The sequence below is a fragment of the Diabrotica virgifera genome, chromosome 7 (assembly GCF_917563875.1).
Source record: "Diabrotica virgifera virgifera chromosome 7, PGI_DIABVI_V3a".
Classification (NCBI taxonomy): Eukaryota; Metazoa; Arthropoda; class Insecta; order Coleoptera; family Chrysomelidae; genus Diabrotica; species Diabrotica virgifera.
This window is the reverse complement of record NC_065449.1, coordinates 140,634,194-140,661,857: the sequence shown is the minus strand read 5'-3', so window position 1 is coordinate 140,661,857 and position 27,664 is coordinate 140,634,194. Positions and strand designations below refer to the sequence as shown.

General features: G+C 33.4%; 1 protein-coding gene across 1 annotated transcript in view; it reads left to right on the top strand.

Annotated features, from left to right (window-relative positions):
* LOC126888626 (uncharacterized) overlaps positions 1-27,664 on the top strand; it is a 169,734-nt gene that overhangs the window by 76,802 nt on the left and 65,268 nt on the right. Inside the window, exon 14 of the mRNA XM_050656982.1 lies at positions 26,342-26,580. Within this exon, the coding sequence (XP_050512939.1) occupies positions 26,342-26,580 (239 nt within the window). The remainder of the gene's footprint in view (positions 1-26,341; positions 26,581-27,664) is intronic.

The following is a 27,664-nucleotide window of genomic DNA, read 5'->3' as shown; positions in this document are numbered from 1 at the left end:
GAATTCCTTCCCTTTCGTCTTCACTGCAGCATCCATATGACTTGCAAATTATAGAAGTCTTGGAGGTGTTACCATGAAAATGTACCAATAAGTTTTCAATTTAAAAATCTTTTAGTGATTTTTAATATTTTTCAATATTATTAATTTACCTACTATTAGGATTGAAAACTTGCTTCGTCTTTCAATTGCCAGATGGCGCTTGCCACCTATTATCATCACTTTGGTTGCGATGTGTGGGAAAACCTCTCGATGCAATTTAGTTGGAGTATGGAGAACAGTGCCTACGTTCCTTCTGATGAAGCTCCAATAAGAGCAGAAAATCGCGGTTAAAGGAACTGGACTGCACTCCGTATTCTAATTAAAAAGTAAGATTGGTTTGCCTTCGCATTGCAACCGAATAAAAATGGTACACATTTTTATTTTATTTCTCGTATTACTCCGTAGAATAACCAGGTGCATTTTTCAGTTGGAACTTTGCCGGCTGCAAACGGGGGATGTGAATTGCAAGGTGTAGAATTCCTTCCCTTTCGTCTTCACTGCAGCATCCATATGACTTGCAAATTATAGAAGTCTTGGATGTGTTACCACGAAAATGTACCAATAAGTTTTCAATTTAAAAATCTTTTAGTGATTTTTAATATTTTTCAATATTATTAATTTACTATTAGGATTGAAAACTTGCTTCGTCTTTTAATTGCCAGATGGCGCTTGCCACCTATTATCATCACTTTGGTTGCGATGTGTGGGAAAACCTCTCGATGCAATTTAGTTGGAGTATGGAGAACAGTGCCTACGTTCCTTCTGATGAAGCTCCAATAAGAGCAGAAAATCGCGGTTAAAGGAACTGGACTGCACTCCGTGTTCTAATTAAAAAGTAAGATTGGTTTGCCTTCGCATTGCAACCGAATAAAAATGGTACACATTTTTATTTTATTTTTCGTATTACTCCGTAGAGTAACCAGGTGCATTTTTCAGTTGGAACTTTGCCGGCTGCAGACGGGGGATGTGAATTGCAAGGTGTAGAATTCCTTCCCTTTCGTCTTCACTGCAGCATCCATATGACTTGCAAATTATAGAAGTCTTGGAGGTGTTACCATGAAAATGTACCAATAAGTTTTCAATTCAAAAATCTTTTAGTGATTTTTAATATTTTTCAATATTATTAATTTACTATTAGGATTGAAAACTTGCTTCGTCTTTCAATTGCCAGATGGCGCTTGCCACCTATTATCATCACTTTGGTTGCGATGTGTGGGAAAACCTCTCGATGCAATTTAGTTGGAGTATGGAGAACAGTGCCTACGTTCCTTCTGATGAAGCTCCAATAAGAGCAGAAAATCGCGGTTAAAGGAACTGGACTGCACTCCGTATTCTAATTAAAAAGTAAGATTGGTTTGCCTTCGCATTGCAACCGAATAAAAATGGTACACATTTTTATTATATTTTTCGTATTACTCCGTAGAGTAACCAGGTGCATTTTTCAGTTGAAACTTTGCCGGCTGCAGACGGGGGATGTGAATTGCAAGGTGTAGAATTCCTTCCCTTTCGTCTTCACTGCAGCATCCATATGACTTGCAAATTATAGAAGTCTTGGAGGTGTTACCATGAAAATGTACCAATAAGTTTTTAATTTAAAAATCTTTTAGTGATTTTTAATATTTTTCAATATTATTAATTTACCTACTATTAGGATTGAAAACTTGCTTCGTCTTTCAATTGCCGGATGGCGCTTGCCACCTATTATCATCACTTTGGTTGCGATGTGTGGGAAAACCTCTCGATGCAATTTAGTTGGAGTATGGAGAACAGTGCCTACGTTCCTTCTGATGAAGCTCCAATAACAGCAGAAAATCGCGGTTAAAGGAACTGGACTGCACTCCGTATTCTAATTAAAAAGTAAGATTGGTTTGCCTTCGCATTGCAACCGAATAAAAATGGTACACATTTTTATTTTATTTTTCGTATTTTCCCGTAGAGTAACCAGGTGCATTTTTCAGATGGAACTTTGCCGGCTGCCGACAAGGGATGTGAATTGCAAGGTGTAGAATTCCTTCCCTTTCGTCTTCACTGCAGCATCCATATGACTTGCAAATTATAGAAGTCTTGGAGGTGTTACCATGAAAATGTACCAATAAGTTTTCAATTTAAAAATCTTTTAGTGATTTTTAATATTTTTCAATATTATTAATTTACTATTAGGATTGAAAACTTGCTTCGTCTTTCAATTGCCAGATGGCGCTTGCCACCTATTATCATCACTTTGGTTGCAATGTGTGGGAAAACCTCTCGATGCAATTTAGTTGGAGTATGGAGAACAGTGCCTACGTTCCTTCTGATGAAGCTCCAATAAGAGCAGAAAATCGCGGTTAAAGGAACTCGACTGCACTCCGTATTCTAATTAAAAAGTAAGATTGGTTTGCCTTCGCATTGCAACCGAATAAAAATGGTACACATTTTTATTTTATTTTTCATATTACTTCGTAGACTAACCAGGTGCATTTTTCAGTTGGAACTTTTCCGGCTGCAGACGGGGGATGTGAATTGCAAGGTGTAGAATTCCTTCCCTTTTGTCTTCACCGCAGCATCCATATGACTTGCAAATTATAGAAGTCTTGGAGGTGTTACCATGAAAATGTACCAATAAGTTTTCAATTTAAAAATCTTTTAGTGATTTTTAATATTTTTCAATATTATTAATTTACCTACTATTTGGATTGAAAACTTGCTTTGTCAATTTTTTTTTATTGTCTTTCAATTGCCAGATGGCTCTTGCCACCTATTATCATCACTTTGGTTGCGATGTGTGGGAAAACCTCTCGATGCAATTTAGTTGGAGTATGGAGAACAGTGCCTACGTTCCTTCTGATGAAGCTCCAATAAGAGCAGAAAATCGCGGTTAAAGGAACTGGACTGCACTCCGTATTCTAATTAAAAAGTAAGATTGGTTTGCCTTCGCATTGCAACCGAATAAAAATGGTACACATTTTTATTTTATTTTTCGTATTACTCCGTAGAGTAACCAAGTGCATTTTTCAGTGGGAACTTTGCCGGCTGCAGACGGGGGATGTGACTTGCAAGGTGTAGAATTCCTTCCCTTTCGTCTTCACTGCAGCATCCATATGACTTGCAAATTATAGAAGTCTTGGAGGTGTTACCATGAAAATGTACCAATAAGTTTTCAATTTAAAAATCTTTTAGTGATTTTTAATATTTTTCAACATTATTAATTTACTATTAGGATTGAAAACTTGCTTCGTCTTTCAATTGCCGGATGGCGCTTGCCACCTATTATCATAACTTTGGTTGCGATGTGTGGGAAAACCTCTCGATGCAATTTAGCTGGAGTATGGAGAACAGTGCCTACGTTCCTTCTGATGAAGCTCCAATAAGAGCAGAAAATCGCGGTTAAAGGAACTGGACTGCACTCCGTATTCTAATTAAAAAGTAAGATTGGTTTGCCTTCGCATTGCAACCGAATAAAAATGGTACACATTTTTATTTTATTTTTTGTATTACTCCGTAGAGTAACCAGGTGCATTTTTCAGTTGGAACTTTGCCGGCTGCAGACGGGGGATGTGAATTGCAAGGTGTAGAATTCCTTCCCTTTCGTCTTCACTGCAGCATCCATATGACTTGCAAATTATAGAAGTCTTGGAGGTGTTACCATGAAAATGTACCAATAAGTTTTCAATTTAAAAATCTTTTAGTGATTTTTAATATTTTTCAATATTAATAATTTACTATTAGGATTGAAAACTTGCTTCGTCTTTCAATTGCCAGATGGCGCTTGCCACCTATTATCATCACTTTGGTTGCGATGTGTGGGAAAACCTCTCGAAGCAATTTAGTTGGAGTATGGAGAACAGTGCCTACGTTCCTTCTGATGAAGCTCCAATAAGAGCAGAAAATCGCGGTTAAAGGAACTGGACTGCACTCCGTATTCTAATTAAAAAGTAAGATTGGTTTGCCTTCGCATTGCAACCGAATAAAAATGGTACACATTTTTATTTTATTTTTCGTATTACTCCGTAGAGTAACAAGGTGCATTTTTCAGTTGGAACTTTGCCGGCTGCAGACGGGGGATGTGAATTGCAAGGTGTAGAATTCCTTCCCTTTCGTCTTCACTGCAGCATCCATATGACTTGCAAATTATAGAAGTCTTGGAGGTGTTACCATGAAAATGTACCAATAAGTTTTCAATTTAAAAACCTTTAAGTGATTTTTAATATTTTTCAATATTATTAATTTACTATTAGGATTGAAAACTTGCTTCGTCTTTCAATTGCCAGATGGCGCTTGACACCTATTATCATCACTTTGGTGGCGATGTGTGGGAAAACCTCTCGATGCAATTTAGTTGGAGTATGGAGAACAGTGCCTACGTTCCTTCTGATGAAGCTCCAATAACAGCAGAAAATCGCGGTTAAAGGAAGTGGACTGCACTCCGTATTCTAATTTAAAAGTAAGATTGGTTTGCCTTCGCATTGCAACCGAATAAAAATGGTACACATTTTTATTTTATTTTTCGTATTACCCCGTAGAGTAACCAGGTGCATTTTTCAGTTGGAACTTTGCCGGCTGCAGAGGGGGTATGTGAATTGCAAGGTGTAGAATTCCTTCCCTTTCGTCTTCACTGCAGCATCCATATGACTTGCAAATTATAGAAGTCTTGGAGGTGTTACCATGAAAATGTACCAATAAGTTTTCAATTTAAAAATCTTTTAGTGATTTTTAATATTTTTCAATATTATTAATTTACTATTAGGATTGAAAACTTGCTTCGTCTTTCAATTGCCAGATGGCGCTTGCCACCTATTATCATCACTTTGGTTGCGATGTGTGGGAAAACCTCTCGATGCAATTTAGTTGGAGTATGGAGAACAGTGCCTACGTTCCTTCTGATGAAGCTCCAATAAGAGCAGAAAATCGCGCTTAAAGGAACTGGACTGCACTCCGTATTCTAATTAAAAAGTAAGATTGGTTTGCCTTCGCATTGCAACCGAATAAAAATGGTACACATTTTTATTTTATTTTTCGTATTACTCCGTAGAGTAACCAGGTGCATTTTTCTGTTGGAACTTTGCCGGCTGCAGACGGGGGATGTGAATTGCAAGGTGTAGAGTTCCTTCCCTTTCGTCTTCACTGCAGTATCCATATGACTTGCAAATTATAGAAGTCTTGGAGGTGTTACCATGAAAATGTACCAATAAGTTTTCAATTTAAAAATCTTTTAGTGATTTTTAATATTTTTCAATATTATTAATTTACTATTAGGATTGAAAACTTGCTTCGTCTTTAAAACATAATTATTAATTCTAAGCAACTTTTCATAATAGCAATTTTTTATATTATGAATTAAAATACGTAAATTAACAAAGTTTTCGGTATGATAATGCTCGCATTTTCAGCTTGTTTTAATTTAAAGTATGTACAATATTTGAACATATAAAAAGTTTACTACAATCAAGTGTTCAAAATATCGACCGTTGTTAATTGGACAGTATCTTAAACGATGCGGCGATGGTAGAATACCTCTATTACATTTATTCATGTTTCCATAGAAATTATTATGGATTCATCGATAATTCATTACCTTAGATCTGCATCACATGCTGCTTAAGTTTTATAAATTCTATTTTTCAAGTATCCCAATAAAAATAATCTTTAGCATTCAAATCGGGTGAACGAGGAGGTCACGTAATACTACCTAATCTACCAATCGATCTTCCGGGAAATATCTGATCTAAATAACTCCAAACATTTACACCAAAATGAGTGTAAATATCTCAATAAAATTGGCTCCAAACTTTCTTTTCAGGGCAGATACAATTTGATTTCTAAGTCGCATTTCATAATTATCGCTTGTTAGATTTCCTTAATGTTGTAACATTTAACAAGTAACATGTGTTAAAAAATTAATTCAAAACATAAAGTGAAACGTAGGTCGATGTGTATATTATATTATAGTATACAGTATACACAATGTATATACACATCGATGTACCTACGTTTCACTTCATATTTTGACTTAATTTTTTTGAAAATGAATCGTGACGCATGAGCAAAGATAAAATGAACAATACTAACTGTGCAACGCCTCGCCGCTCATGCGCGGACGCTACGTTGCTACATCCGCTATCGGATGACAACAAAGGCGTAGCCCGCCATGCTCTAGTGGTGATGGAGGGGTTCGTTGAGACTTCTCTTTCAACCTTAATATAGATGTTAACTGGGCGCCAGGCAGATTTGCCCCACGGCCCACGCCTAAAGTAGACTGCAACTCCAAGCCTACCAAATTGTTGCAGTACCAATCATGTGGTGTATGGAACAAATGGAATTAGACGATACCTCACGTAAAAATGATCTATTAATAATAAATGAATAAATAAATAAACAATAAATTAAGTCTGTAACTAAATATGAAATAATAATAATAGAATAAACTGAACAAATATAACAATATTGAACAACCACAACGATAACCTACCAAGTAACTAGTTGCGACGAAGCAAATAGGGCTTCTAGCACTCAAAATTAACCGAAAATTATAAGCGTCGCGGGAGCTCAGGTGGAACCGCTGTAAAACACAAACCAGTATAACAAACCGAAAACGCACTAGGTACTACTCACAAATAAACTAGAATTAATAAAGCCTGATGAACATAAACGTATAAAAAATAAATTAATAAAAATCCTTATCTTAAATCTGTGGTGAGGTATCCAGCGATGTATCCAATAAGAAGAGTAACCAATAACGAATTAACTACGTGATCAAACAATAGCAAACACAACGAAACTAAAAATTGCAAGAAGAAATTGAAGGTAAATGGAGACCCTTTGGCTGGCCAGAAGGGTTTTCAAGGGGGTACATATATAAAAAAAACTCTTCTACTTCGCACAGAGTATTTCCACCAATAAATACTATTTACCCCTATCTATTCTGTGGTTTAAGGCCTAATAACTGGTGTTCTTTTCCTTCAGAATGGCTTCAATGAATCGTCACGGCATGTAACTAAAATAGTGCCTTGAAAATAGGTCCCGTATTTTACAGTGTGAATTTGACAACTAGACAAAATGTACCTACAGCAACACTACAATATGCCAAGTTCAATTTAGCATAAGTTCAGACCGATTTCCCCAATGAGGGTGTCTATAAAAGCCCAATTGCCTGAAAACTTATGTTCCACAGCAACACAACAATTTTAGAATTTACGACTGTCAAGGTGACGTACCGTAACGTATCCATGACAACCAAATTCAAAGTCTGCTATCTATTCACTTATTTATTTAAGGAAATAGTAGAAATGTGGAAAACAATATATGAGAGTGGAATAACCTTATTAATAAAAATAATATAGATATAATATATAATTATATAGGTTATTTTGTGACGGATGTTCTTGAGTTGGGAATGATTTCATGTAATCGAATGAATTATCTTTTAGTAAAGTCGTCCCAGGAACGCAACTCATAAATATTGGCGATATAATTTTAAGTCTTCTACTTTAAAATGTATAATATACGTCTGAAATGCCAATATAAATGAGTCAGATTAAATAAATTATTAGAAGAATTTTTTTACTTAGCAACAACATTTTTGTTAATTTTAGTAGTATTTTGTATTTTGACAACGAAACCCGATTTGGGCTTTGAAACGTTAATAAAATCATTTTTTTGGTAAAATTGTGGCTTATTTCCATTAAAAATAGTTAATTATATAGGTGATTGAATTTTTAAAACGTAACAACTGACTAAAGTGTATTAAGATTTAAGATGGATCTCGAGATAAAGTAACAACAGAATAAGGTAGTACAAAGTCAATTGCAATAGAAACAGGAGTGAGACAAGAGACAAGGAGATTCCTTGTCAATGACACTATTCAACGGGTTTGGACAAATAATCCCTGGACAAAAAATCCTCAGACAAAAAATCCCTACAAAAAATCCTCACAAATAATTCCCACAAATAATCCCCGGACAAATAATCCTCGGACAAAAAATCTCAAAAAAAAATCCGGACAAAAAATCCCCAAAAAAAATCCTCACAAAAAATTCCGGACAAAAAATTCCGACAGAAACCTCTGACAAAAAATTCCCAAGAAATACATATTTGCTGCCGAATAGTTCTCTAAAAGTTTTCCCGTGAATACAATCGAATATTAGCAATAATTAAGATTAGCATGAATTGTAATTTCGATTATCAAATTTCGACTTCCAATTCCAACTCCATGCCGAAAACTTCACATTTTACATGACAAAAAAGTGTGTGAGTTTTTTCAATCAAAAATAGTGGAAGATATGGGGAATGAGCTAAGGCTACGGGAATCATGTTGTTATTATTCGCTAAGGGTGTACACCTCGTCCAATTTACTTACCGTTGCACGTCATCCGCGCCTTAGCCTGTGACACGATACCAACACGAAATATTTAGGCGGTGGGTGTGTTCTTTTTTAGAATCAAAATGATTCTAAAGGGGAACACACCTACCGCCTAGATATTTCGTGTTGGTATCGTGTCACAGGCTATGGCGCGGATGACGTGCAACGGTAAGTAAATTGGACGAGGTATATGTAGGCGTAAAATTTACATAGTTTCTAATGCTTTTTGAATGCATCCATGTTTTCGAATCCTGAGAAAACTAATAAGTATTTTTGAAAAATTTAAACTCAGAATAAAACATTACGTTATTACCGTGGGCCGAAAGTCCCTGAAAACTTCTATAATATTTATTTTAGTAAGTTACAGAGGTGAAAAAAAAGAGAAAATTAAGTATGATTTTTAATGTCAAATATCTCATTCAAACGAAACTGTTTGTTTATTCTAAGGGACTTTCGGCCCTCATTCATTCTGCGTTTAAATGTTTCAAAAATATTTATTAGTTTCCTCAATATTCAAGAAAAATTAATGTATTTAAAAAGCATTGGAGCCGAAATTTTGCGCCTATCCTTAAATATTTTGCTCGCTCTGCTGTGAATAACTCTGTTTTTCGTGTCTAAAAGCGGTTTCATGGTGATTGCAATAACTCTCATGCGCTGAGGCTGAAAAACATTTGCGTCCATTGCATTCACGGGAAAACTCTTAGAGAACTATTTGGCAGCAAATATTTCTTGGGGATTTTTTGTGGGGATATTTTGTCCAAAAAAATTTGTGGGGATTATTTGTCCGGAGTTTTATGTAGGGATTATTTGTCCGGAGATTATTTGTGGAGATTATTTGTGGGGTTTTTTTGTGGGGAATTTTGTCTGGTGATTTTTTGTCCAGGGATAATTTGCGGGGATTTTTTGTCCGGGATTATTTGTCTTAGCTTCGTAGCATATAAAGGCGACATAGTTCTTATGGGAAGAGACAAAGAAAAAATCAGTAACAACCCTGGCAAATGAAGAACGGAAAAGGGGTCTAGAAATTAACAAAGGAAAAATAAAATATCGACTCTGCTCTAGAAGAGAACATTTTTTTTTTATTTAATGGCATAGACATTATAGACCAGTAAGGATCTGTTTTTAGATGGATGTGAGAGGTGGCATTCAGATTTTTGCGGATAAAGTTAGGTGATAACTTCGTTAATAATACTTGATCTATGCTCCTTCTCAAATATGCCCGGAACATTAATAAAAAAATAAAACAATTAAAAATTTCAAAAAATTTCGTTTTTTTTCTATTTTTTTGCTTATAACTTAAAAACGATTCATTTTGGAACAAAGTCGTATAGGAATAAAACAAAGATAATTAACTTTTCTATCAGCCCCAATTGGTTAAAAATGTCTGAACTTATCAGCCTTGCTACAAAATATCAATAAATATAAAATAAGGGGGCAAAACAAGCCTGTCTTTATTCAATGATTTTCCATGACTTAGGTTATACTTAGTACCTTCCTAATTCTCTTAGAAAATTTTTGTAATGTGCTAAAACCGTACACCAAATTTCATTAAAATTGACTTACTAGATTTTAAATAAAAATTTTGCAATCTAAACTTTTTTTAAAAAATTAAAAATTTTTAAAATCTTGCACAACAAAAACTAGAACATACAAAGATTTGTAAATTTTGTTACATTAAAAAAAGGACTTCACCTATCAAATGCACTTTACAGAATTAAAATCGGATTGTTTAAGCAGCCTCAGCAATGTTTTAAAGTTATAAACCATTTTTTGGCTTATAAACAAATTAGTCCTGTGGCCAGTAGGGGGTGCTACGGGCTCCTTTATTTAGATGGACTTACCCAAGATTTTTATGTATTTTTGACCCGTAGAACACGATTTTTTTTGGGTAACAGTTGTTCTGGATGTCGATAAGATTGTTATAAACAAAGAACTTGAGGAATTACATAACATCGATTTTTCGCAAAATAAAACATTTTTTTGTATTTCCTGGGTAATTCTAAGCAAAAAATGTTCTTACAAGTTTTTTCGTAGGATACATAGTTTTCGAGATAAACGCAGTGGAACTTTCAAAAATTCGAAAAATTGCAATTTTTGAACGCGAATAACTTTTGATTATATAATAAAATAGCAATTCTGCTGACAGCATTCGAAAGTTTAAGTCAAATTATACCGGTTTTAATTATTTCCATTGCTAAAAATAATTTTTTTTATTATTAAACAAAGCTATTTTTATATGCCAAAAAATTGTTTATAAGTTTAAAACATTGCTGAGGCCCCTTAAATAATCCGATTTTAATTCTGTAAAGTGTATTAGATAGGTAAAGCACCTCTTTATATGTAAAAAATTAGACAACTTCTAAATGGTCTACTTTTTGTTCAGAAAGATTTTTAAAAATTTGAACTTTTTTAAAAACATTTAGATTGCAAATTTATTATGCAAAATCTATTAAGTCGCTTTTAATGAAATTCGGTACACGGCTTAAGTATGTTACAAAGAATTTCATAAGCGAATTACTAAGGTTCTAAGTGCCACCAAAGTGCTTAAAAACATTGAATAACAACAGGCGTATTTTGCCTCCTTATTTTGTATTTATTGCTATATTGCAGAAAAGGTAATACGTTAAGACATTTTTGGCTAGTTGTATATCATACAAAATTCAATTATCTTTATTTTATTTCTGTAGGACTTTGTTCCAAAACGAATCTTTTTAAAGTTATAAGCAAAGAAAGCAAAAAAAAATCGACGATTTTCGAAATTTTTAAATATTTTAATTTTTTTATTAATGTTCCGGGCATATTTGAGAAGGAGCATAAGTCAATTATTATTACTGAAGGTGTCACCTAACTTTATCTGCAAAAATCCGAATGCCACCTCTCACATCCAAAAATAGACGTTTTTTCACAGATCCTTACTGGTCTATTAGTCATTCAGCCAGTTGCAATAAAAAATATACAATCCTATCCCTAATACAAAATTAAACAGAAACACTATAGTGATACAATAAATAATACAATACAATAATAATACAATAGCAGTGCCGCATGAATGGCTTATAGATATATTGAGAATATATAAAGTCGATGATAATATAGTGACCTTTTTAGAACATATAATGACGGAGTGGAAGACTAGAATTCACCTTCAAATACCTGGTGAAAATAACATCGAAACTGAAAATATCGCAATCAACCGGGGCCTGTTTCAAGGAGATTCGTTGAGTCCACTGTGGTTCTGTCTAGCTATGAACCCACTATCTCAGCTATTGAATTCCACAGACGCAGGTTTTAGAATCAAAAATAACAACAATGTGGTGGCGAAGCTTAATCATTTATTGTATATGGATGATTTGAAATTAATGGCTTCCACTCGAAACCAACTCGATGAGATGCTAAAAACTGTAGAAACTTTTTCTAATGATATTAGCATGCACTTCGGACTAGACAAGTGCCGTATTTTAAATATAGTCAGAGGAAAAGTACAGCCTGGAGGATTCGATATGCAAAATGGCCAGAACATCGTGGCCATGGGTGAAAACGATATGTATAAATATCTTGGAGTAAAGCAGGCGCGGAGAATTGACCATAAACAAATGAAAACAGATAACTACTGAGTTTATGCGAAGGGTAAAACAGCTGCTTCGCTCAAACCTTAATAGTAGAAATTTGTTTAAGGCACTAAACACCTACGCATGTTCCGCGCTTAGCTATTCATTTGGCATTGTTAAGTGGACAAAAACGGACATAGAAAATCTTATGCGAAAAGTAAGAACGCACCTCACAAAGGCAAAAAAAACACGAGGTTCAGGTTATACCAACTAGAAATTACCTGAAATATATCATCAAAGACCCTCATGTTCAAAACGACAGATGCCGATATGGATGTCAAGCCCAAGAAACCATACAACATCTTACAGGGGGCTGCCAGGCATTTGCTGCAACTGAGTACAAGGAACGGCATGACGCAGTGGGAAAAATCCTTCATCAGGAGATAGCTATCAAGCTGGGACTTCTCCAAACCGACCATGTCCCATATTATCAATACATCCCTGAGAGTAAGCTTGAGGATGGCAACTACAAGCTATACTGGGACCGCACTGTGCTCACAGACCAAACAGTGGCGCATAATAGACCAGACAACCCTCATTGATGTGGCGATTCCTAACAACAATAATCTACGTACTAAATTTACTGAAAAGATCGCCAAGTACAGAGATCTGGAAATTCAAATACGGAGACAATGGAGAATGCAAAGTACCCAGACGATACCGATTATTATGTCTACTACTGGAGTCATTCCGAAGACCCTCCTCGAAAGCATAAAAAAGATGGGTCTTAATGAACATCTTTATAAGACCATGCAGAAAGCAGTACTACTCGCAACGGCCAGATGTGTACGAAAATTTTTGGGAGATACACCTGCATACCAAGTCACCTAGGGCTCGATAACACGGAAAGAGTCCCACCAGAGCTCAATCCTTTTGATACCGTAGGTATCTGGGATGAGTCAATTTTCCCCTTAGAGGGAGTGTGAGCCGTATGGCTAAATCTGGATACAATAGAAACAATAATGGATCTCTGATAAAGTGATATAGCATTTATGATAAAAAAGGATGCAAATCTGAACTTAAATCATAAAAAATATCATGCCCAAGTACAAATCTTATAAGACCATGCGTGTATCTGACAAGAAATTTATAATGATATTGTATATTTGTTGTGAGCCTGTAGCCAGCAGAGACTGGATATTGAATGGTGCATGCATATCAAATTTAATTAAATTTTAATTAAATTTTTATAGAGAGAGTTTGAATGCTGTTGAAACTTAGTACATTCAAAAAAGATATGATCAAGATCACCCTGCTTTCCGCAATGTTTGCAATTATCGTCTTCAATCACATTTATTTTATATAAATGACTTGGATAGCAAGCATGCCCAAAACGTAGTCGATTTATAGTCGTTATATATTAACGTGGAGCTTTAACACTCTTAAACCAGGTACTTTGTGGAATCACTGGTTGTAAAGTGGTGTATCTTGTGGGGTTTGTTAAGCAGTAAACATTCCATTGATTTTTCCATATCGATAGTTGGTTTCTTTTAGAAATAGTAATAACATCTGATACACATAAAGAATATGACAATAAAGTGCCTGATGTTATACTGGATTTAGCTAAGTAGTCTACATACTCATTATCTTTGAGTCCAATATGTGCCTTAACCCAAATAAATTTTATATAGAAGCCAGAATCTTCTAGAAGAGAACATAACAAGACGATAGAAATGAAGATATAAAACTACACTTTTGAAAGTTCAACAATGATGCATATTTATGTGGAAGTAATTGTAAATGGCAACAATAAGAGAAGTGAAGAATACTTAAGCTCCACAAGAAGTGAAGCGAATACTAGCAGGCAACAAAACATACTGGAGATATCATAGGGTAATGAAGGACAATCCAGAAGTACAAAACTGAAAATATACAGAGTTGCAATCAGATCAGTACTTACAGACGCAGCTGAGACAATGTACCTCACACTGTACTAAAGATGAAGATAAATTAAGAATATTAGAAAGGAAAATCCTAAGAAGAATGGAAAACGAAGAAATCAAAAGAAGAATGTACCATGATCTAAGCGACATCATGAAGGGAAAAAGATATAGTTCGATTTAATAAAGCGCAAAGGCTATGGCACATAAAGATAAGGAAAACGACCCACTGATTACGAAGGTCACCAGATGGAAGCCAGAAACTGAAAGATTAAGGGGATAGATGGGAGGACCTGGTCATGAGGGACATCAAAACCCTGAAAGTGAGAAACTGAAAGGAACTATGCATATATCGAAATGAGTGGAAGGAAATTGTAACGAAAGCAAAGTCATACAACAAGTTTTTACAATACATAATAGGAATGCGGAGGGATTCACCGCAATAAGCGAATCAGAGCTCTAAGTAAGAGTGGTAAACATTCCCTCTGGAATGAAAAACCCTTGGTGATTATACTAACTGGTAATATGGTAAGTACTTAAAAAATACCAACTAAGTCAAATATTAAACGCTGTATATACTCATTTTTAGGCAACAGAAGTTAACATAGCAAACCTGTAAAAAGCATGTAAGTGCATTTTTTATTTTATTTTAATCAACAAAAGATAAAAGTGCACTTACATGGCCTTTTATCTTTTGCGGATACTTTACTCGTAATTATTTTAGCAACCTACAAAAATTACTATTTGTGTTATTAATACGATAATCAGCAAATCTGATCACCAAGGAAAGATTACAAACTTTTTTGTAGTTATCCATTTGTAGTTATTATAAAATTAATCCAATGATCATTCAACCATTGCTCTGATGCCCAAATGATAATTGGATTAATTTTTCTAATGTGGGGTGGGTATGTAGGTAATCAATAATTATTAAGAAAAAAGAAAACCCTTGAATGAGAAAAGTGTGACCCTTGTCCTTATCTCAAAATTTTTATTAAGATTAATTTAGCAAAAATTCACTTTGAAAATAAAATTTTTATTATATCTATTCTTAACAAAAAGGTCGGTCAGCCTTAGATAACCTTAACTTAGATTACTAATTAGATAGTTTAGATAAGATATATTATGTTTATGTATGTACTATTTACTTTGTTTCTGGCTGCACGGTCTAATCCGAAAGCCAATAAGAAAATTTTCTAAAATCTTATTCGATACATAATTGTAATGATTATTACGTATGCTTTTAATTTTTGGCATAATTTCTCACTGGCTTTACCTTTTCGAAACGAAATCTAATAATAATCTATCTTAAGGGCGTAGGCACAAAACTTCGCGCCAATGTGTTTTAAATACTTTAAAGTCTTTGTTCAGGAATCCTTATTTCTTTATTTTATATTGAATATCATTATAATATTTAATTTATTTCGGGTAGAATAAGTTTTAGATAATTTAAAAATTATGTTTTAAAAACAAAAGATGTAGATCTTTGAAACACACTCAGTGATCAAAAGATCCAAAGTTACTGGTTTGGACGACCACTCGTACGAAAACAAACAAATGAAATAGAGAATGTGGAACTTGAAATAGAGAATTAAAACTTGAGACGGGCATTGTCAGATTGGGCGTAGATTTACGCTCCTGCTATGTCTAGGTCTCGAATGTTGTTTTTTGATTGGAATGTGTCTGAAGATATTCAACCTCTCATCTTCACTGATGAGTCCAGAGAGGTTGAAGAGGGCGAAACACATTTCTAAGAACTGGTGTTTGGATATTTGATTCTATTCAAAAAATTTTCCCCTCCCGAAGTAGTGGATGTGTGAATTATTCGTAAGGGGATTTTTCCACATTCTCTATTTAATTTGTTTAAAAATTATATTTAGTGGATTTTCTCTGCCCTCTTTAAAAATGATGCAGAATAACCTTGTGTGTCTTCTAATTTAAATAAATGCTCATCCACAAGCACAAAAATCGCTTTGCGCATCATATACAAACGGACACGCTCCGTTGAGTACCTTAAGAACACAAGGTACGACTTCGCTTCTAGCTCTCAACGGTGAAAGAACTTCCCAAATTCCGCACTTTTCGTGATTTGACGGTACTGCCGCGTCGCACGTGCATCGTGCATTTCATGGAAGGAGTCCATTAACAGGAGCAGTGATGAATTGAGTAATCACCCTTGGGTCTTCATAGTTTACCAAATCCTAAAGAACACCAATTTTAAGGTAAGCGATTTGCGCATAGCTTGTGGAACCATATTATTTAAAATCAATCTTTTTTTAAGTTAGTTTTCATATTTCCCACAGTTTTCACACAGTCTTCTTAAAAAATTTAAACGCAGAATGAAATATTGCATTATTGCCTAGGGCTGAAAGTCCTTGAAAACTTCATTAATGTCTATCTCAATAAGTTACAGGGATGAAAAAAATTAAGTGTGATTTCGAATTATAAATATCTCATTCAAAAGAAACTTTTTGGTTATTCTAAGGGACTTTCGGCCCTCGGTAATCTTTCATTCTGCGTTTAAATTTTTTAAAAATACTTACCTATTAGTTTTCTCAGGGTTCGAAAAATGAATGCATTTAAAACACATTGGCGCGTAATTTTGCGCCTACGCCCTTGTATAAAATCGAAATGTTTCTATGACATTAGCATTGATCATCATGATCATCATGGTGTTGTAGGCGAGCGGCAGCAACCCCTAAAATGATGTTATACCGTCCACCAAAATTAACTTTCAGGTTATTATTTATGTTTTCAAGGTAGCTGAATCAGAATATGAAGTTTATTTTTATCTAAAATTGGTGGAACATGTTAAAAAATCAAATTTTATGCCAAAAAGTGAAAAATCATTTAGATGATTTTTAAAATTTAACTCGCTGTATCTTTGGTTACTGTAAATATTTCCTTTCAAAAATTTAATTACATTATCTTTGAAGTATTTAGATAAAAATTAAATTTGTCCGAGATCTTTAGACAAATTAAGAGAGGAGTTGTTAATTTTTAAACATTTTGTAGTCAGATTTCGTTAGTTGCATGTTTATTTAAAAAAGTTGAGTACCTAACAGACTCTTTAGTTTATAATTTTTACCAACACAGTATTAAAACGTAAGTCATAAAGAAGTTTTTTGGAAAATTTTTAGTCAAAATATGCAATAGAAAAAAAAGTTATGTGACTTTATAGAAGAGTTGCACTCGATATGGTGAAGGGCTAATTTTGGTCATACTTTATGTTTTTAATAGTGCTGAAAACAAAAATGAGGTTTATTTTAAATTTTAAATGGGGAATATTGTCAAAATCGCAATTTTACCCTAAAAAAAAAATGAATTCACATTTTACTTAAAATACAAAGTTGCACCATTTTTTTCTATAAAACATTTAGTTCTTTGTACTCTATATTTTAACATTAACTTGATTAAAAATCTAAATTTCAAATTTTATCACTTAACTTTTGCGATTAAGCTTTCCAATTCAGTAATTTTCACCTTTTACTTTAAAAAATATACCGGGGACCAGAATGTGGATCCGATCACCACCTGTTGGTAGCCAGCATAAGAATAACTTACCGGTCAACAAATACAAAAAGGCTAAAAAAAGACGAAGGAACTAACATTTCAGAAAAGTGTTATAAGTTGGAAAGCTTAAAACACGAATCGACCAAATTTTTGTATAAGTTGAGACTGGCCTCAAAATTAAGATTAATAGAAAGTAACACCGATAACACCGAAAAGTTGTACCAGCAAATAAAAGAAAGCATACACGCAGCAGCAAAGGAAGCGTTAGGATATTTGGAAAAAGATGATAAACAAAATCCAGAATGGTGGTTAGAGAAACTAAAAGGTTTAGTAGATAACAAGAAGACAGCGTACCAAAAATGGCTACAGACACAGGACTTACAAGATCAAAGAGTATACGCACAACTAAACAGAGAAGTGAAAAGAGAAGTAATAAGGAGTAAAAATGACACATGGGAAAGAAAGTGCGAAGAGGTGGAAAGATACATAGGCGGATCCAAAGTAGCTGAAGCATGGAAAACGATAAAAATATCAGAAAAGAAAATAAAGGACAGAGTAATTTAAATGTAATAAGTACCAAAGAATGGGAAGATTACTATAAGATACTACTGAGGGAAACTAGACCCGAATTTGAGGTAAATCAAATGGAGATGCAGACGAATGTAAATGAACAAGTTAGAAGAATAACTACAGAAGAAATAAAAGAAGCCTTATTAGAATCAAAAAATGGGAAAGCATCAGGACCTGGAAATATCCCCATCGAACTGATAAAATATGGACCAGACATACTGCACGAAATAATGACGGAACTCTTCAACAAATGCATGTTGCAGGGAGAAAAAATACCAGAAGACTGGAATTGTGCATACATTAGCTCGATTTACAAAAAAGGAGACAAAACGTTGTGCAAAAACTACAGAGGTATAAGTATAACCAGTGCAATGGGGAGGTTGTATGGCCGAGTATTAAAGAAAAGGGTGGAATTAGAAATTCAGGACATGGAAGAACAGAGTGGTTTTCGCGCCGGTAGATCGTGCGCAGATAACATATTCGTGATGCAACAAATAATAGAGAAAAGAAGAGCAAGGAATCTGTCTACTCACCTAACATTTATTGATCTGGAAAAAGCCTACGACACGGTACCTTTAAAGAAACTCTTTGACATTTTGACCACGATAGGCATAAGCAAAGCATATGTGCGAGCAATTCAAAATATGTATCAAAATCCGAAAATCTGTATTAAGCAGGGAAAATCTATGTCGAAACCATTCCCTGTTACAAAAGGTTTAAGGCAAGGGTGCTGCTTATCGCCAACACTGTTTAAAATATACATCCAGAAAGCTCTGGAGCAATGGAGGAAAACAGTTGCTGGGATGGGAATAATGATTGAAGAAAACTGCTTAACAACTTTGTTTTTTGCTGATGACCAAGTAATTCTTGCCAACGATGAACATGATATGGATTATATGCTAAGAAAGTTACAGATCGAATATGAAAAATGGGGCCTATGTATGAACATGGAGAAAACGGAATATTTGAGAATAGGAGAGGAAACCGAAGATCCGGAATTAGAGTTAAGAAATATAAGGAAATGTAAGGAATATAGATATTTAGGAAGCATAATATCAGAAGAAGGAACTACAAAAAGAGACATACAGCATAGGATACAGCAAGGAAGGAAAGCAACTCGTATTTTAAATGGTCTACTATGGTCTAACAAGGTGAAGCTGAACACAAAGTTAACAATCTACAGAACAATTGTAGAACCTATTATAACTTATGGAGCAGAGTGTTGGCAACTCACAGGAAAGGAAAGGAAAAATATAGAAGTAGCGGAAATGGATTACTTACGTAGAGCATGCAGAGTATCTAGATTAGAACATGTACCAAATGAGGAAATAAGACGACGGACAAATAGTTTATATTCCACGGTTTACCATATAGAAACAAAGAAATTGCTATGGTATTGCCATATTATGAGGATGTCAGAGGAAAGATGGCCAAAAAGAGCATTAAATTACACACCCATAAATAGAAGAAGAAGAGGAAGGCCTACAGAAACATGGAAGAAAGGCATAGAACAGTCTATGGCAGATAGAGCTATTGACGAAAACGAATGGGTGGATAGAAAACGATGGCGGGCGAAATGTGGGATACGGAGGAGACCGTAGGAACCCCACTACTTATATATATACTTTAAAAAATTCATAACTTTTATTATAATAAGACTGAAAAATGAAAGCATGTCCCTTTGTCTTCAGAAAGGTGAGAAATATATATTATAAAAATTTCAGAAAAAAATATTAAAATGGAACAGAATTGTAACGAGTTAAACGCAAAAAAACGTGATTTAATTTTTTTTATTTTTATTTTAAAATTGCGATTATGACAATGTTTCCCCAGATAAAATTTAAAACAAACCTCATTTTCGTTTTCGGCACCACAAAAAACCTAAAGTGTGGACAAAATTAGCCATTCACCACACCGGGGTCAGTATCTCGAGAAATAAGCGTTTTGTGGGGGGAGTATCACTCGTCTATAAAGTCTCATAACTTTTTTCCTATTACATATTTTGACTTCTGATTTTGAATTTTCCAGAAAACTTCTTCGTGACCTATATTTCAATGGTCTGTTGGATAAAATTATAAACTAAATAGTTTATCACTCATCTTTTTTAAGTAAACATGAAACTAACGAAATCTGACGACAAAATGTTTAAAAATTAACAACTCCTCTTTTCCTTCTGTCCTTTTCCTAGACGAATGAAAACGGTAAATCTATAGTAAAACCTATAGTAGTCCTTTTTGTTTTTTAGATTCGTCGTCTGCTGTCTTATAAATTGTAAGAGTTGCAGATTAAGGATGTACCAGAAAGAATTTCCAACAAGAAAAGTTTCAGATTTAAGTACAGTAGAGCGTCGATTATCCGAACTAATTGGGGTTCATGGGTGTTCGGAAAACCGATTTGTTCGGATAATCGAACTCTATTGAGATTGTCATACATATTTATCCACACGTGAATAAAAACCATATTTATAACTGTATATTTGTTTATACCTTGATAATGACAGATGGCAATTAAACAAAAAAGTGCAGTCTTTGCAACAACCTATTTTTGAATACCCAATTGAAGAAAATTGAAGATATTTTAGACGTTAATTACTAACGCTTGCTCAGTACTCGAGTGCGGGGAGCGGGAGTCGGGAGTTCGGATAACCGGTCGTTCGGTTGATCGACCTTCGGATAATCGACGCTCTGCTGTAGTTATTTACCATTTTAATTTTTATTATAATACTGGATTCTGTATCTGAGACTTTTCAGTTCATTTAAGAGATGTCGCTGAATTGCGTCCCAATGTAGATTTCAAAAGATGTCTTTGAAATTTCACTTAAATGCATGAGCTGGCTCGTTTTCGCTTCAGAGGTGAACACGTCAGCTCTGATGAAAAAGACTGTAAGGCAGAAACAGCTGTCCAGGGATTGTGCATCCCTCTGAATCGAAAGCAAGCAAAAACCGTCTTTTACTTTTCTATCTTTACTCTGATTTGAGTACTAGGAAGTTTCTTTATGTCTTTTTCCTAGACAAATGGAAACGTAATGTGACTGCATATAGTAGAGTCCTTTTTGTTTTCTATATTCGTCGTCTGCTGTCTTATAAATTGCAATAGTCGCAGATTAAGGATGTACCAAAAATAATTTCCAACAAGAAAAGTTTCAGATTTAAATAAATTTTTACCATTTTAATTTTTATTATAATGGTGGATTCTGTATCTGAGACTTTTCAGTTAATTTCAGTTCAACTCCTCCTTAAATCTTTCTAAACATTTCGGACCAATGTCATTGTTATCTAAATACTTCAAAGATGATACAGTAAAATTTTCAAAAGGAAATATTTACAACGACTAAAGATAGAGCGAGTTACATTTGAAAAATCATCAAAATTGATTTTTCGCATTATTGCTTAAAATTTTATTTTTGAACGTGTTTCACTAATTCTATATATTCTATATAACTTCATATTCGGATTGAGAATCCTTGAAAACATGAAGAATTGACCAACATTTGCCATTCACATATCATGGTCGCTTTTTCGATTTCTTAGTCTCAAATTAGGGGTGTACCGCTCGCCAGGAATTTTCCAGTTGGTAACACCAATCTTCTCAGCATCATGTGTTACTCCATCTATTTACCTCAGTTTTAGTCTATCCCGTCTTCTCATTGTCACCAGTGGCGTTGTTAGATACTTTTTTATCATATTCGATTCCGGCGCCCGGGCTACATGTCCTGCCCACTGCAGACGGTCTAGCTTGATTAGACCTAGTAGTAATATCTTTTATACCAAAGATATATTTCACTAAATCAATTTATAATTTAAACGAAAATTACACTCACACATTTGTCTACTCGACAATAATTATCGCTTGCTTACAGCGATTATTTCATTCATAGGAGATTCTGACCAATAGAAAGCTACAGACATGCAAATTAAGGTAATAATTTTTGATAATCTCCCGTCGTTAAGCATATTACGTCAGATGCCCTTCGTTGCTACGAAAAAATACATTCAGTGACATTAATGACAAATGTTTTAAACATTATAAAAGTGATGACTTTCAACCGTCAAATACATATTTATAACAACTGTGTGTTTAATTTCACTAATTGGTACTTACATATATAAATTACAATAAAATTTTGGTTTTGAACAGTTTTATTCATGAAATAATCGCAACAAATTGCACTCGAACTCTAAAATTAATATAGAATTTTAGAGCTCTTGTGCAATTACTACTGATAATTTCATAGTACTCGGGGCTAATTAGCAAAATACAAGGAAAAGTTATTCACCAGCAATTTTATTGCTGGAATCGAATCTAATGATTGTATATATTAATAATATAGGTATTCAAAGCCCGCAGATAGTGTGCTACTTTTTTATAAACAAAAGGGCGCCCGAAAATCGTGTCTTTTTTTTTCAATTTTTGCTCTATAACTCCAAAGATTTTAACTTTACACCAAAAACACCCAAATAAAAATTCACCATAATTAAATTCTGCATAGAGACGTGTATTTCCCGATTTACTTCGACGAAAATTTTCCCCGGAAAATGCGGGTATTTCCAACAAAATCTTTAATTTTCAACTAAAAGTTTAGATAATTAATTGTTTATCAATAATTGAATAACTTGGTAATATAAAATCTCTTTTTGTATAGATTATAATTCCAGAAGCAGATGGAACTTAAATGAACAGTTTAGCAACAATTGAATTGTTAATTAAAATTTTACGTTTGCTATAATAACCACAATAATTATGATACATAAGAATAACTATGATTTTTGTATAAAAAGACACTGTACCTATCTAATGTACTTTACAGAATTGAAATTGGACTATTTAAGCGGCCTCAGGAATATTTTAAAATTATAAACAATTTTTTGGCTTATAAACAAATAGAATAACTCTGGAAATATTACATTAAATTAAATCGTGAAAACGGTATTGAAAAAAAAAAACGTCAGGACGCTTATTTTAAAAGAAAAAACGTTTAATTGTGATGGGTGGTTCCTGAGATACGACTGGTCAAATTTGACCGGCATTTACGGCAAAGATATAAAAAATAGGATCGTAATTTTCGAACCATCACCTTTTTATTTTTGTCCTCTCTCTCTTCATTAATATTTATATCTTTAAAACACTCATAACATATATTATTATAATAAAAACTACCGATATTACGAGTGAAAATTGTCAAAAATAGCAAAATTCCAATCAAAAATTAGGTTGGAGAAAATGTAATCTCAAAGTTCAAAATCGGTATACGTTAAAAAAATGTATTTTCTCGGCTTCCCATGGAGCAATTTTCTTCATTCATTTTTTGTTCCCAAGTAACTCGAGTAGAGCCATCTAACTAACGCATTACTAAATGTCAAACTTTCTTTTGTTTTGTTATAATAGATTAATTTATTTATAAGAAAAGAAAACTACATATTTTTTCCAGTTGTAGACTTTTTTTAGATAAACTTACAACAAGTGTACCTTTTACCGTTAAAAACACAAATATTCTCATTTGAAAGCTATATAATTATTTAAACAATTTTTATTTAAACAAACTAAAAATTTTTGTTATAATAAATCAATTAATTTATTATAACAAAACAAAACCAACTTTGACATTTAGTAATACGTTAGTTACATGGCTCTACTCGAATTAGTTGGGAACAAAAAAATAATGAAGAAAATTGCTCCATGGGAAGCCGAGAAAATGCATTTTTTTAACGTAGGCCGATTTTGAACTTTGAGATTGCATTTTCTCCAACCTAATTTTTTATTGGAATTTTGCTATTTTTGTTAATTTTGACTCGTAATATCGATAGTTTTTATTATAATAATATATGTTGTGAGTATTTTAAAGATATGAAAATTGGTGTGGAGAAAAGAGGACCGAAACAAAAAGGTGATGGTTCAAAAATTATGATCCTATTTTTTATATCTTTGCCGTAACTGCCGGTCAATTTTGACCGGTTGTATCTCAGGAACCACTCATCACAATTAAACGTTTTTTCTTTTAGAATAAGCATCCTGCCGCTTTTTTCCAATACCGTTTTCAAGATTTAATTTAATATTTCCCGAGATATTCTATTTGTTTATAAGCCAAAAAATTGTTTATAATTTTAAAATATTCCTGAGGCCGCCTAAATAATCCAATTGTAATTCTGTAAAGTACATTAGATAGGTACAGTGTCTTTTTATACAAAATTCATAGTTATTCTTATGTATCATAATTATTGTGGTTATTATAGCGACCGTAAAATTTTAATTAACAATTCAATTGTTGCTAAACTGTTCATTCAATTTCCATCGGCTTTTGGAATTATAATCTATACGAAAAAAGCTTTTATATTACCAAGTTATTTAATTATTGATAAACAATTACTTATCTAAAATTTTAGTTGCAAATTAAAGATTTTGTTGGAAAAACCCGCCTTTTCCGGGGAAAATTTTCATCGAATTAACTCGGGAAAAACAGGTCTCTATGCACAATTTAATTATGGTGAATTTTTATTTGGGTGTTCTTGGTGTAAAGTTAAAATCTTTGGAGTTATAGAGCAAAAATTGGAAAAAACACGATTTTCGGGCGCCATTTTGTTTATAAAAAAAATAGCACACTAACTATCTGCGGAATTTGCACACCTATATTATTAATATATACAATCATGAGATTCATAACTTTTCCCAAAAATGGCCTATTCTCCGACAATCTGCCCAGACTATAGTAGAAATCGAACACTGCACTGTTATGTTTTTAATTTCTGAATTTGACAATGACGATCATTCAACAAATTAGAACCAGTACAACGGATTCCTAACCTAGTTGTTCCAAAAATTTAAATCCACATCCAAAGGAATTGGGAAATAATGTAAACAAATATTATAACTGTGTCTTTAATAATTATTAGTTTTTTTAAGATAAGGTTTTATTGTATTGTTAAATAAATTGTATAGAAAATTATTATTTCCTCATTTAATAGTTTCACTTTCGTCGAGTAATTTTCTTCCTAAATTACACTCGTGCATCAAAATAATCAGATAATTTAGCTTTTAAGTGTATTGCCTTTTAAAAACTACTCTAGTTCATTTTCACTTATGCGAAAGAGTCCTCCTTCGGAGTCGTGCTCTTTCGCCAAAATATGAAAATGAACCCTGTTTAGTTTGTAAGTTTGTAGTTTGTAGTAAATGAAGTAGTTTTTAGGCAATACGCTTTCAAGCAAAATTATCGATAATTTTGATGCATTTGCGTAATTACCCCCGAAAATTAATTATGAACAAACGCGCTGACACAAAATTGTCAAAATTAAATCTAAGTAGCCAGTGTGTGGAATCAATCACTGTACTTCGTCATTTTGTTTCCTTGTATGATTTATGTTATTCTGTGGCTATGGCTACAAGTGGATTACTTTTATGATCTAAGCTTGTGGATAGAAAAGTGTGAGTAGATACAAATGGTAGGGGAGCCCAAGCGGGAATTTTTGCAGTTACTCGAGCGCGTCAGATTATCATATGGGGAGAAACCTGGTGCCCTGCAGATGTACCTCTACCATATATTAGCTCTTAACACAGGGGAGTTCGTTAAAGTGAGCCCGAAAAAAAATCTATCCTTAAAAATACTCGAAATTGTCAGATTAAGATATAAGGTAAGTTAAGGACATGCAAAACAGTGTATATTTCAAAATTTCAAAATGGGTGAGTTAAAAAGTTTCACAAAAAAGCGAATAATTCGCGAAATCAACGTTACATCGAAAAACTAAAAAATACGTGTTCAATATTTTTCAAAAATCTATCGCATGATACTAAACATGACCCCCAACAGAAAACGGTGGGGGGTAAATTTAAAACTTTAAATACAAATCCCGCGAAATTTCGCAAAATAAGCATTAGATCTAAAATCTGCAAAATACACTTAATCAATATTTTTGAAAAATCTATCGAATGGTACCAAACACAACCCACCACAGAGGTGGAAGGGGGGTTAGTTTAGAATATTAAATAGGAGCCCCAAATTTTTATTCCGGATTTGGATTCTTTACGTAAAAATAAGCAACTTTTATTCGAAACATTTTTTCAAATTATTGATAGATGGCGCTATAATCGGAAAAAACGATTGTTGGAAATGGAAAATTAAATTAAAAAATGGGAAGCGCCCACTAAAATGGAAAACTTTACTTAACTTTTTTTGGTTTTAGGACCTACTCTTCACAACCCAATAGGTCCCCAAAGCGCTCGAGTGACTGCACATTTAGCATACTTCGCTCCCCTACTAAAAGAATAATTCGTGAATAATGTTACATTTACAGAGTGCTAGTAGACTACATCATTAATTTTAATACCATCGGTTAGATTAGATCAGTATAAGCTTTTGTTTTCTTTATACCATAAATATTTTAAAGTATGTATATAATTTTTAGAAGTCTATGATGAGTGTTCCTACAATTTTAACGCCAAATACTACAGAAAAACTATCTGTAGATTCGGAATATTGGACACAAAAGAAAATATATGCTGCTCTAATCATTCAGAGGGCGTACAGGAGATATAAACGAAGGGAACTTATAAAGAAAATAAAATCAGAGAACAATAAAAATATTCAGAGCAACAGTAAATCTTTAACCAACATTCTTAAAATGTTTCGTATTTCAGAAAAGCAGTAAGTTTTTTTAATGCATTCTCTATTACTTTTCTTTTAAATAATAAAAAAATATTTACAAAAAACAGATTAACAACTACAAAGTGTAGGTACTACTGTAAACCATATTAAATTATGTTAAATACTCGTATCTGGATACTACCAGAGACGAACGATGGGGGAAAGTGGATGATTGACCCTTTCCAAATTCTATGCCATTGGGGGAATTGCTATTTTAGCACAATTTTTATATTCTCTAGAACTCTCTATGTAAATAGTTTACTCTTCATTTGCAACGATAAAGTCTGTATTTTCAAGATATTTAAAGTTAAAAATGAACCGGTACAGTTATTTTAATTAATGTATTAATTATGTTGGTGTTTTTGGGTCATCGTAACGCATTCGTCACGCAAATGATACTTTAATAGATATTAACAAAGAAACAATATCATTTACTGAAATTTCTTGAAAACAATACATGCATTCAACATTTAAAAACAAATTTTGCTTCTGAAAATAACCATTTTTCTATACTTCAAAATTTGAATAACACGACAATATCAAAAAACACACTTTTGCTAAACCATTTGTAACAGATGTTCAATATGGCGCACATTTAGCTAAATAATTCCAGTTTGGCGGATTGCCAATAAAATTAGCGATATTTAGGTACTATCTGCTGCCATAGTGCTTGACGATTATTTAATTCTTGTGAGTATACCAGTGATTTCATATATGTACCTCAGAAATCAAGATTTAAGGGATTGCATTCGGGTATTCCAGGCGGCTACGGAATTTTACTACCTCTGCCAATTCAACGATGAAGACATTGCTCATCTAGATAGTTCCGTACTATGAAATGACATTGAGGCGGAACTCCATCTTGCATGAACCACATATATCTCTTCTTTGATTAAGTGCAAATTCTTCTAGATCGTCGAAACGTCTAGTTTGTGGAAATTAAATACGAGTTAGCATTCTGATTTGCTGATAATTCATAAGGACCCAACAAAATATCTCCAAAATATACCGTACCATACATTAATCTTAAATTCATGTTGAAAATGTGATCCTAGAAATAGATGGGGATTTTCAATATCCCAAC